General features: G+C 45.5%; 2 protein-coding genes across 5 annotated transcripts in view; one reads left to right on the plus strand and one right to left on the minus strand.

Moving 5' to 3' along the window:
- RPL24 (ribosomal protein L24) overlaps positions 1-12,871 on the minus strand; it is a 100,498-nt gene that overhangs the window by 60,280 nt on the left and 27,347 nt on the right. The window lies entirely within an intron of this gene.
- Positions 2,423-12,871, plus strand: part of NXPE3 (neurexophilin and PC-esterase domain family member 3) — a 54,220-nt gene continuing 43,771 nt past the window's right edge. For 2 of the 3 annotated variants that reach the window (XM_060098730.1, XM_060098732.1), the window contains exons 1-4: positions 2,423-2,529; positions 6,206-6,395; positions 7,273-7,384; positions 9,089-9,377. In XM_060098730.1, coding sequence (XP_059954713.1) covers positions 9,285-9,377 — 93 coding nt within the window. In that variant the 5' untranslated portion in view covers positions 2,423-2,529; positions 6,206-6,395; positions 7,273-7,384; positions 9,089-9,284. The remainder of the gene's footprint in view (positions 2,530-6,205; positions 6,396-7,272; positions 7,385-9,088; positions 9,378-12,871) is intronic. The other variant, XM_060098731.1, reaches the window with a different exon arrangement.

A 12,871-nucleotide genomic window follows, 5' to 3' on the forward strand; every position in this document is an offset into this window, starting at 1 on the left:
TAATTTTTTTGTCCCCAGCTCAAAGTTAGGTTATCATAGATGCAACATTTAGAAATTCCTTATGCCATGTCATAACCTGAGATAGGGAATTCAAGAGGAAGAGATTTGGGACACTCTTCTAGGTACTTTTCATTTGTCTTCTCACTTATTCCTAAGTGCAGGTGGTGTTGCCCCTAATTTACAGTTGAGGAAATGAACTCAGAGAAGTTAAGTACTTTGTTTGGGATGGCACTGCTAATAAGAGACAAAGCTGTGAATTAGACTGAGTCAGGCTAGGATCCAAAGTGCATTGTTTTTTGTACAGTAGTACTCTCCACTGGGAGTGTGGTGACTTTGCAGTCAGAGATCTTTTTAGAATCTAGTAGTGATGGACAGGAATCTCTGGTCCCTGCCACTCTTTTTTTTTTTTTTTTTGTGGTACGCGGGCCTCTCACTGTTGTGGCCTCTCCCATTGCGCAGCACAGGCTCCGGACGTGCAGGCTCAGCGGCCATGGCTCACGGGCCCAGCCACTCCGCGGCATGTGGGATCTTCCCGGACTGGGGTACGAACCCGTGTCCCCTGCATCGGCAGGCAGACTCTCAACCACTGCGCCATCAGGGAAGCCCCCCTCCACTCTTGTTTGTGTCTGTAATAACTGTAAAATATAAGATCACTAAAATGCCTTAGGGTTCTGAGTGCCTGTGTGAATGGGGGTTAATAAGGCTCACCAATGGTCCAAAATCATGACTAGGAGTCAGCATGTCCTATTTAAGTATTAGCCACTTGTCAGACAGCCAAACTGTGAAGGACAGGTGGCAGGGAGTCCACCTACTGGAAGATGGGACTTAGAGCAGAAGTCTATTATATGGGACTGTTGATCATTAGGCACAGAGGCAATGAAAACCACCTTTTATGAGTACAAAAGGCTGATCCTTGAGAAAGAAGAATGAAATGATTACTCCAGAAGAGACTGCCCCATGTAGAACCTCCTTTTATTCCAGTCATACGGGTCACCCATGCATGCAGGTCTGCCATGAAAACTTCTGAATGAGCACATAGAGTCCACTGTGGTCAGTAGATGTCAAATATTTTGACCTTGGAACAATAGTCTTGGGCAATCTACTTTTGTTTTTTTTTGTTGTTTGTTTGTCTTTTTGGCTGTGTTGAGTCTCCATTGCGGTGCACAGGCTTTCTCTAGTTGCTGCGAGCCGGGGTGGGGGGTGGGGCTACTCTTCGTTGCGGTGTCGGTTTTCTGGCTGTGGTGCCTTCTCTTGTTGTGGACCATGGGCGCTAGGGCCAGGGCTTCAGTAGTTGCAGCACACCTGCTCAGCAGTTGGCAAGGGAGGGCCCTAGAGCGCATGGGTGGGGCAGTCTACTTTTAGAAGCTGCATTTTGCTGGGATAAACTGGGGTTAACCCCACTGTGTTCCCAGCCCTGAGGAACACGGAGCACCCCTGCCATCTCTTCCGGTTTCCTGAGCACGTGCTTCTGTCTTCGAAGGACTCCTCTCAGTTCCTGAATTTCACATAGTTGCTACAGACGTTTTACTGCTTAGAAGAAAGTCCAAAATAGGATTACCTAGAATTCGGGTGTGTGTGTGGGGAGTATTCAGGCCTTTTTGCTGGAAGACCCATGTCACATACAGGGCGAGTAAAAGCAAAAGGGTTGTTTTAAGGGCTAACAGAATATGTCCACTAATTTCAAGCAAGGAAAGATTCAAGGACCCAATGGCTCTCAGCTGGAGCTTGGCAAATCTTTTCATTAAATTAATTAATTAATTAATTAATTTTGGCTGCCTGGGGTTTTCGTTGCGGTGTGCAGGCTTCTTATTGCAGTGGCTTCTCTTTGTTGTGGAGCATGGGCTCTAGGCACGCAGGCTTCAGTAGTTGCAGCACGCGGGCTCAGTAGTTGTGGCTCACAGGCTCTAGAGCGCAGGCTCAATAGTTGTGGTGCACGGGCTTAGTTGCTCTGCGGCATGTGGGATCTTCCCGGACCAGGGCTGGAACCCTTGTCCCCTGCATTGGCAGGTGGATTCTTAACCACTGCGCCACCAGGGAAGCCACAGCTTGGCAAATCTTATTTCTCTAGTGCAAGGAACAAAACATTGCGCCACTGAGCGGAAAGATGGCCCAAGTAGGGGCATCTGGGGTTTGGTCACTTAGGCGGAGAAGACAAAAGCTTCTAAATGGATGCTCCCTGGGGAAACCCTGATGTCTGAAGGCGACAGGAGCCAGGGTCCTGATAGGGGCCAGAGCTCAGACCACAGGGCGACAGCAGCAGGACACCCTCGCGCGTGAACCTGGTGGTGCGTAGCTCGACAGGCACCAACTCTGCGTCCTTGCTCCAGGGTACGCTTGCTCTCCAAGCCCGCGGCTGTCAGTCAGCGCCCTCGGTCCGCCCCTCCCAGAGCTCAACCAATCGCAGCCGGGGGTCGGGGGTGAGGCGACACAGCTGGTCCAGGAAGCCGGGGCCAGGCGGCCTGGTGCAGCTGCGACGGGCGTCTGGGTACCCGGCCGCCGGAGAGCGCAAGTCGGGAGGCCAGAGCGGAGGTGAGTGCCAGCTTGCGGCTTGTGCTCCAGGGCCGTGCCGTGCCGTGCCGTGCCCGGCCTCTGCCGCCCGAGCGAACCATTACCTGGCTCCTCCCGGGCGCCTCTCGGCTGCTAAGCCCGTTCCTCCGCGCTTTGGCTCCCGAGCTCCGGGCCCGGTGCAGAGGAGCTGCAGCCCCGGGGTCATGGCTGGGGCATCTGAACCTGGAACGGGAGGCTCCGGCCCAAGGCGGGGCAGAGTTAAAGCCCCCGGCTGCCGCAGCCTTGGTCCGGAGTAGCCCGAGCTGTAGCCGGCCCCTGGGCGGGGCTGGGCGTGAGCATCTCCATCCTCAGCTTTCTCGACTTGCTGCAACACCCGCAGGAGCAGCCGCAGCGCGGCGGAGCCCAGACTTCCGGGCCGCTAAAGACCCCTTCCCCTAACACCTTTTCTAAGCGAGTGCGGGGCACTTGGAGACGCCTCCCTCCTCTGCCCGCATCTCCAGTCTCATCGCTGCTCCGAGACCCAGCTGTCTCTTGGCTGGCGGTCCTCTCATGCGTTGGACTATTCTGGTTTTACTGAGCTGTCGTTTTGGGACATCAGATTGAGGTCGCTTGGGTAAAGTGTGACCTCTACAAGGTGTGATGTGGAGACTCTGCCGGGCCTGTCGCTCATCTCCACTTGATCAAAGACCACTAGTGTGGTGGTAAGAGGGATTCACAGGATTTATACAAAATTTGTAATTGTAAAATTTTCCTTGCTTTCATTATTTATTCTAAAGGAGGATTGTTGCCACATTTTCTAAAGGATAAAGGATCACGCTGCTCTGATGGATCTCTCCCCTTCTCACTGTGGTTAATTATCATTTGGAACATCAGCGTGCTCTTGAAGCTGGCAGCACTCCCAGACCCTGATAACTGTCTCAGTCCACGCAGTAGAACAGCACACTGTTCCTCCATAGTGTTTGGGCTCCGCTTTCCTTTGACTGTGTTTAATATCTTCTGTGTCTTTCATCCTCACAATCTCTCTGGGCCTGATACGATGCAGTTATTTGTTACTGAGAAAGGAAACGAAGGGATAGATCCCTGAAGTAGGGTTGGCTATCCCCATTGACACAGACTCGGATTGTCCTGGAGGGACAATGTAAGTTACAATTCAAGCATTATTTCTGAAAGGCCGTCCCTGAGCAATTTGTACAAATAAGACCCTCTGGCCACTCTATACCATTGGTTCTCCTACCTGGGTGTGTATTATAATTATCTGCAGACCTTAAATAAAAACTGTTTATCGGGCCCTACTCCTATGGATTCTGATCCAGTTGGTTGAGTGGAATGCAGGCATTGGTATTTGTATAAGCTTCTGGGATGATATTAATGGGCATGCAAGGTTAAAGAACACTGCCTATCAACATGCCCTATTTTTATCTTTTTCTTTTTTTTTTTTGCGGTACGCGGGCCTCTCACTGTTGTGGTCTCTCCTGTTGCGGAGCACAGGCTCCGGACGCGCAGGCTCAGCGGCCATGGCTCACGGGCCCAGCCGCTCCGCGGCATGTGGGATCTTCCCGGACCGGGTACGAACCCGTGTCCCCTGCATCGGCAGGCGGACTTTCAACCACTGCTCCACCAGGGAAGCCCCCTCTATTTTTTTCTTATAGCACTTATTGCTTTGTGACTTATTTAACTGATTTGTTTATTTCTCTACCCTACTGCCCCCGCCTCCACCCCGCCCCCCGGGTATTATGAAAGCATTGGGGTGCTGCTTTGAAAGAAGGCCTAGGTGAGTCAGCGTTTTGGGCATGTGAGATGGGGGTACATGAAAGAGAAATGGAATGGAATATGGGGAAACAAGTCCTGTAGACTTCTGTCCCTGCTTCATTTTTATCCAAGGATTGATCTTATTTGGTTGACCCATCATCATCGTGGTCTTGGATGAGTCTCCAGTTCTTTCTCTAGACATTCCCCTGTTAAGTTTCAAGGTTTTACTCAGCACTCTATGAAATACAGCTGATCTTTGGAAAGTTCGAGATACGAACATTTAATTCGGGATATAGTCCATGTAAATCTGTGCTTTTGTCGTTTATGTGTGGGGTCCTTGTATTCCGAATTAAAATTCCAGATACTTGCTCTGACAAGTACATCTATGTGGCTGGCAGGTCAGAGTATTTAGGATGGGGACTGTTCCAGAAACTGGGTGTGTGATTGTTCAATAATGTATTGTTTTTGTGTAGTGGTTGTCTAAGAAAGTTAGCCCCCCCAGAGGGTGGGGTTGCTGCCTAAGTTAAAAAAATCTATTTATTTATTTATTTATTTATTGGCTGCATTGGGTCTGTGTTGCTGCGCCCGGGCCTTCTCTAGTTGCAGAGAGCGGGCTTCAGTAGTTTAGCACGCGGGCTCTAGAGCGCAGGCTCAGTAATTGTGGCACACGGGCTTAATTGCTCCGCGGCATGTGGGATCTTCCCGGACCAGGGCTGGAACCCATGTTCCCTGCATTGGCAGGCGGATTCTTTTTTTTTTTTTTTTTTTAGATTTTTTTAAATTTTATTTTACAAATTTAATCAGTTATACATATACATATGTTCCCATATCCCCTCCCTTTTGTGTCTCCCTCCCACCCTGCCTATCCCACCCCTCCAGGCGGTCACAAAGCACCGAGCTGATCTCCCTGTGCTATGCGGCTGCTTCCCACTAGCTATCTACCTTACGTTTGGTAGTGTATATATGTCCATGCCGCTCGGCAGGCGGATTCTTAACCACTGTGCCACCAGGGAAGCCCTAATTTTCTTTTTAGTACTGAACTCAAGTATTTCATTTGTGTTACTGACAATTGTAATTCCAAGTGATATAAGCAATCACTTTGTAATTCTCTTGTGAGATGGGGGTAGGAGGTCAGGTACCTAATGGCAGTATAGAGTTGTTGCCACAGGCCGTGAAAAATTTAGATTGGCTGGTAAATAGTCTTAATCAAAATTCAGCAAAACAGACCCAGCAGACCATGGATTTTACTTTTTGCTTGTCATTTGAACATAAATATGAAGCATGAGTAAGTGGTGCACTAACATTTCAGAAAGATATGAAAACAAGACTGCTCAAGTTGAGATTCCTCATGGAGTGATCACAGCTTTTAGATGTGTCCAGATACTTCTTGTTTTCTCTAGTGGTAGGATGGATCATTGAACTACATGATTATTCTAGTTTTTAAGAAAATAAGGACCTACTGTATAGCACAGGGAACTCTACTCAATACTCTGTAATGGCCTATATGGGAAAAGAATCTAAAAAGGAGTGGATATATGTATATGTATAATTGATTCACTTTGCTGTACCCCTGAAATCAGCACAGCATTGTAAATCAGCTATACTCCAATAAAAATTAAAAAAAAAAGAAAAAGAACACATGGGGCTTTTATCTGTGGTTTATATTTTTTCTGGTTATGTTGCTATTTATAAGGTCACCTTTAGCTCAGATCTGAGAATGATTTGCCCTATGTAAGTTCATGAATATAAATAACCACTTATTGTTGGTTTTTTTTTTTTTTATTACTAGGAAAGGAAATGTTCCTATCCTTATTCCGCCCACTACTTTGTACTGAAATCTATGTACATCTCTTTGCTATAAAATTGTATTCTTGATTTCAAATATATTTTCCTTTGCTTCATTTTCAGTATCTTTAACCTGTATTTCATGTGCTTATCTCTGTTGCAGCAGGAAGAATGGTATAAAAATGAAAAACATCAACATGTGCTTCGAATGTGACAAGAAAAGAATAAGGGCTCTCACAATTGCTTGAATTCAGATTTTACACTGGAAGGAAAGTTAGATGTAAACCCTAATTTCTTAGTTCTAATAAGTATCTCTTCTTGGGAACTGGAAATTTCCAAAAAAAAAAAAAAAGGTAAATTAAATTCAATTATATATTTTTATGTTTTGGTTGATCTAGGAAACTTTTTTTAAGAGTCATTCCTATCTAGCACTATTGTTCTTACTCAATTCTAAGGCAATTTGAGATACCAAATGATATTTTCCTGCTCTCTTTGCAAATAGATTTCTTGCTATAATGCCTAGGTTTTATATTTGTAGGAAAAACCGAGAAATCTGTTACAGATTTCTTTTTTCACTTTGGAATCTTTCATTTTAAATTTGTTTTCTCATATCTGATTTAATGCCTTGTTTCTCCTTATAAGCTCATCTTTAATTATTACTTTTAGAAACCAGCTTTTTTCTTTATATTTGTGAGTTTTATTTCCTGGTGAAGATGAAGGAGAAAAACAAAAACCACCCACAGGTGACAACTATCAACATTTTAGTATGTGTCTTTTCAAAGAGAGGTCTGTCTAGTACACCTCAGGCTGTATCTACTTAGGTGTACAGATGGATCTCTCAATCTCAGTGTTCCACCTACTTGGAGCAGGAAGTCAGATCTTCTCCTAGCATGACCTTCCATAATGATTTTTTTTTTTTTTTTTTTTTTTTTTTGCGGTATGCGGGCCTCTCACTGTTGTGGCCTCCCCCGTTGCGGAGCACAGGCTCCGGACGCGCAGGCTCCGGACGCGCAGGCTCAGCGGCCATGGCTCACGGGCCCAGCCGCTCCGCGGCATATGGGATCCTCCCAGACCGGGGCACGAACCCGTATCCCCTGCATCGGCAGGCGGACTCTCAACCACTTGCGCCACCAGGGAGGCCCCCCATAATGATTTTTATAAGAAGTCCCTGGCTGTGAGGGGCTTCTTGCATGTTTGCGTTGCTGCCTATAAGGCCTTTCGTTCCTTTAGCTCTGAAGTCTGCTGCCCTTGTGCTGTCCTTCTGCGCCACTGACCATTGCTGTGCTGCTGCTGAGCAGCTCTGAACCACACTGACGTCCTCTGAGCTGCTGGCCTTTCCACAGTACGTAGACCACGGCTACCGTGGTGCAGTGGAGTATTATCTTTGGTCTTCCCTCTCTGGCCATCAGGGAAAACTATGATTCTTGTGGCCAGCTCCTTGAGAAGGCTTTCTGCAGAGGAGCAGAGGGGCCCTGGGGACAGAGTTATTTCCTTTATTTCACAGCCATTTCCTTCCTAGAATTTCCAGGTCCTTCAGGGTGGGTAGGTAGCTGGGTGTTGGAGAGGGGTGATATTGGGGGGCTATGAAATGGTTAAGTTCAGTCTTTCACAGTACTTGGCATCCCTGTGGAGGTGGCCAGGAGTGGGGGATTTATTCCTCTTTAATTTAGGAGAGAAATACCTCTTGCCTAACATGAGTGTAAGCTTTGCCAGGGGAATTTCTGGCACTTAGTACAGCGTGCGGTACAGAGTAGGCCTCCATAATTATTTATTGTGTGGTTTGTTGAATCAACATATATCATGTAAGGAGCTAAGTACTGGGAAGGAATCAAAAAGTATGATACATTGTTATCCTTAAGTTGCTTTTCTCTGATATATAGTTTCTGTTTTTTTTAAAAAAAATATAGTCTTAATTGGTATAGAGTAGTTGGGGAGATGAGAAATACATAGAAATACAGAGATCAGCTGAGAAGTGAAAAACGTAAGTGCTGTGGGAATTCTGAGGATGGAAAGCATACTGGAATAGCTTAGCCTTGTCTCCTTTATGAAGCTGGGGTGAGGAAGTGTTGTCGTATGTCCTTGTGGTATGGGAACATATTAGACCAGAAGAGTGGAGGAGTGAGGGAAGAGGGGGCTTGCCAGGTCCAACACAAAACTGTAGGCATATTGGTGCAGCTAAGGGAGTCTGAGGTCCTCTTCACTGTGGTTATGCACCCTTTTCACCTTTACCTCTCTATCCTGCCTTCCATGGAAAGCCTCACTGGGAACTAAACACTAACATTTTCACTGCGTACCTATATCATAAAAGCAGCTGGGGAGAGCATTTTAAAATAATTACATGGAAGAACAGTTAGGAGCCACATACTCTCAAGTCCTCTGCCTCTAGCAGGTGTGATGAAGGATTTGGGTGAGCTGTTACTCCTGAAGCTTAGCTTTCCTCTCCTACATCTTCAGGGCAGGTGTCTTTCCTCCTGTGCCTTGTTACTCAGCTGAGGGGGCATCAGAACCACATGCGTGGTGAGGGAGCCAGAAACCCAAAGGGTGTTTCCTGTCTTCTGCCATACAGAGGGATGGCATCCCTGTTTTCCAGAGGTTATCAGAATGGTTTGCACCTAATCCCAGATCTTCTCATAAAATCACAGGTTTTCTTCTTACTGCTCTTTAAATATAATTACTCTAGTAATGTAATAAAACTTAAACTGTAAGGGAAGGGAAGTGGTTTTATTTACTTAGACCTCTTTAGAAAATTAACAATTGAATTTTGTAATTTCTAAGGGTTTGAAGATATTCTTCTTTGCTCTCTTAAAAGTTAAAACCTAAATAGGTAGTAGGACAGATATCTCTGTATTTACACAGAAGCCTGGAGCTGGGTTTAAGTAAATTGTCCAGATATGGAATAGATGTTACTGTGCTCTGTTTCTTTGCTTTCTCTTATGACTTTGGGTCTTCAGTAAGGTTAAGAAAGAGGAAATATGGTGTCTTACCTTTTACTCCACTCTAAGCTGTTGTAATTGGTAATCTGTTTTCTCATCTCCCCTCTTCGAAGGAGTCCTTTGGCGAAAAATGTGCTTCTTAAATCAACCCCAGTTGCTCTTTTATACAAAGAACTCGTAAGGAAACTAGCAGAAAAGAAGCAAGTCAAACTGAAAGCTCATCTGCAGCTCAGAAAAACAAAGACATGGAGTTTTAAGGAGTGAAGGGAGCATGGTGTCGGCCATGGGTGATCAAGACACAGCCAGACAATGTGGATCAGTTTCTTCAAACTACGTTTTTTCTGCTGTCTGCTTGCAGTATTGATGGTGGTAGTGCTGGTCATCAATGTCACTCAGGTAGAGGTGAGTACTCAGCATGCTGCTTCATAACTAAGGGAACCAAGTCGAGGGATTTGGGGCTAACTAGCCTGGAAAATGTTGATCATCCGGGAACTTATCTCAGTCACAGTTCCTGTTTTCATTCATTCAATAAGTGTTTGAGTGCTTTCAATGGTTATATACTGTGCTAGTCACCAAAGGTGCAGTGGTTTCTTCACTATGGAGCTCGTATTCTAAATGTGCATGGGAGAAAATAAGAGTAATAAGTAATCATAGAATATAATAATAAATGATAATTAGAAATTGTGAGAAGTACTGTAGAGAAAAGAAAGTGGGTTCTCTAGAGTAGCTTTAGAGTTATGAAGGAAAGTCTTTTCAAGGAGGAGACCTTTTAGCTGACTCCTGGCAGAAAGCTGAAGGAGTATTTCAGGGGAGGGAGGTGATGATGTCTGTTTGTTTGTTTGTTTTTAATTAATTAATTTATTTTTGGCTGCTTTGGGTCTTTGTTGCTGCATGCAGCCTTTCTCTAGTTACGGCAAGCAGGGGCTACTCTTCCTTGCGGTATGCGGGCTTCTCATTGCAATGGCTCCTCTTGTTGCGGAGCACAGGCTCTAGGCGTGCAGGCTTCAGTAGTTGTGGCACGCGGGTTCAGTAGCTGTGGCTCACAGGCTCTAGAGTGCAGGCTGAATAGTTGTGGCGCATGGGCTTAGTTGCCCTGCGGCATGTGGGATCTTCCCAGACCAGGGCTCGAACCTGTGTCCCCTGCACTGGCAGGCGAATTCTTAACCACTACGCCAGCCGGGAAGTCCGATGAGTCTGTTTTGAAGACTGGGTGTGGTGCTTAGGACAGGGACCATGTCTTCTTGAACCCTCACAAGTGCCTGGAACTGAGAAGTTACTTAGTAGTAGTCACCTCTCCCCCTCTCTTCCATTCCCTTCATGAACTCACATATCACCAAAATTTATGGAGTATTTTTTAATCTAAACGGATGCTGTCCTTTTAATTTTGTTGGCTTGTGGTACTTCTCAGGTTATAGGTCGAACTTAATTACGGTATTTTTTTGGTTTTTGGATTTTGCTGTAGGCTGAATGTTTGTGTCTCTCAAACATCCCCGCCCTGTGGGAACTTAGGTTACTGTTTTCTCTCATGGTTTCATGTGGTTCTTTCCCCAGCCTCCAGGAGTTTCCTTACACACGTGTGCTCCTCAGTACTCTGCTGAATACTTAATTAGGACTCTGTAGGTCTCCTGAGTTCTGTGTGCAGCTGTCTCCTACTGTTACTGTCCTGTGGATTCTAGCCAGCTTGATCTTTTAAGACTCTCAGCTCATCTCCTCAATTTAGGGGGTTCTCCAGGCTCCACCTGGGTTCCCCTCTTGCTGCTGCAGCCTGGAGATGCTCTCAAGGCTGTAAGCAAAGGGCAATCAGTCATAGGGATCACTTCCTTTATTTCCCATCTTTCAGGCATCATGTCTTTTGTTGTCTGATGCGCACTGTCTGGAAAAACCACTGTTTCAGGTGGAGGAGTAGCTCTCACTGTTTCTGTATCTTGGCTGCAAGTGGAAGTCTGAGGGACTTGCGTTTGAGGGGGAAGAATTCATGGAGGAGCTGGAGAGAAGGATTAATGGACCAGGGGGAGGAGGAGAAGATGGGACCTAGAGTACAGATGGAGCAGTAACTATGTCGAATGAGGGACATGGTACACTGTGAGTGTTCTTGTTGTCGTTTTATTATTAATTATGTAGGAGGAGCCATGCTCCTTCCTCTGACCTAAGAGGGAAAAATGTCATAATGGTTGGCAACGTAGATACATTTGCTGCTGGAAGGTAAGACATTGAGGGAGTTCTTGCCTAGAGAGGAGGCAGAAGGTGGAAGGAGGGTGGAGCCCAGGAGGTTGGTACATAGGGGCTTGAAAGAATGGGGGTGGAAGATGGAGCTGACCCTGCAGGATGATAGAGGCCAATAACTTTCAAGATCATATGTGTGCATGGCGCTTACTCGCATTGATTTTGTGAGTGTGTTTGGTTTTACCACGTTCAACAGCCTGGGTGTAAGAAAAGAGAGGATAGTTGTGTAGGTCTAGGATGGCCGAGGAGGGAGGAGAAAGGGAGACTTGAGAGGTTAGGCCATAGTCCCACATCGTTAATGTCATTATAATCAGGAAGGAATGTTAGGAATTATTGTTAGGAATTCCCCTAATAGTTCTGCTGCAGTTCTTGGAAACTTCTGGAGAATGTCCGCTAACAGCTCTAGCTATCTGCACAAACACAAACCGAACAATAATGGAGAAGGGAGGTGCCAGTAATATAAATGATGTAGGACAATTTTAATATTGAAAATATAAATAGATCTTTTAGTGGAGTGTGGTGAGACACTTCCCCTCGTCTAAAGAGGTTATCTTGTCCAGGCTGAGAGTATTGTTATGACTTTTAAACTGTTCAGTTTATTACTATGATGATAATTGTTTAAGAAGCTTGGGGTGGGGAGTGGGGAGTGGGAAAGGCTCTGAACCTTGGCCGTCTTCCGTCCCTTAATCCCTGGTCTGTCCTAGGCTTCTGATCCTGATTGTACTCTCCTTGCTATTAGAGTATCTGAGTATTTTCTTTTTTTTTCTTTTTTTTTTTGCGGTATGCGGGCCTCTCACTGTTGTGGCCTCTCCCGTTGCGGAGCACAGGCTCCGGACGCGCAGGCCCAGCGGCCATGGCTCACGGGCCCAGCCGCTCCGCGGCATGTGGGATCCTCCGGACCGGGGCACGAACCCGTGTCCCCTGCATCGGCAGGCTGACTCTCAACCACTGCGCCACCAGGGAAGCCCTCTGAGTATTTTCTGAAAAGCACAGATTCAATTTTAATTAAAAATATCACATAAGAAATTAACCATCACAGGTGGTAAGGGGAGAAAAAGCATTTTCAAATATGCCAAATTCAGAGTTGGTTAAGATAAACAAACAAAACAAACAAACAACACTAAATGAAGCAAATATTCTTTCCATTGGTAACAGGTCTCCTTCATGTTTTTGTTTCCTCATCTCATGCTCAAGTTAGTCTCCCTTATATTGTATGTGTGGAGTTTTTTGAAATTTAAGAAAGCAATATTTCCTTTGTCACGACTATTACATTTTTACTTAGTTTTCCAACATAAAATGTGGTTAGATACTTTAAATTCTTCAGCTTCTGAAACATTAATAAAGATTTACTGAATGAAAGTTGAATAAATTCGAAATAATTCATGGGGGTTTAAAAAATACAAATCCTAGGACATCCCGTTTGCTCCATCTCAGATGTATCACACCAAAATCCCCACATTTCCTAAGATTTGGCCAAATTCAGTTAAACAAATAGAGGAACCAATAAGATCCGCAAACTAGCAAAACCTCTCTAGTTGGGTGATTGTGAGTAGAGCAACTACTATAGTGAATTCACAGATTTCTGGATTTCTAGACATCTCTGAATGTAAAGGACTTATTATCAAGTTGGTATATACGGTAGGCTGAATAAAGCCCCCAAAGATGTCAGTGTT

This window comes from Mesoplodon densirostris, chromosome 5 (assembly GCF_025265405.1).
Source record: "Mesoplodon densirostris isolate mMesDen1 chromosome 5, mMesDen1 primary haplotype, whole genome shotgun sequence".
Taxonomy (NCBI): Eukaryota; Metazoa; Chordata; class Mammalia; order Artiodactyla; family Ziphiidae; genus Mesoplodon; species Mesoplodon densirostris.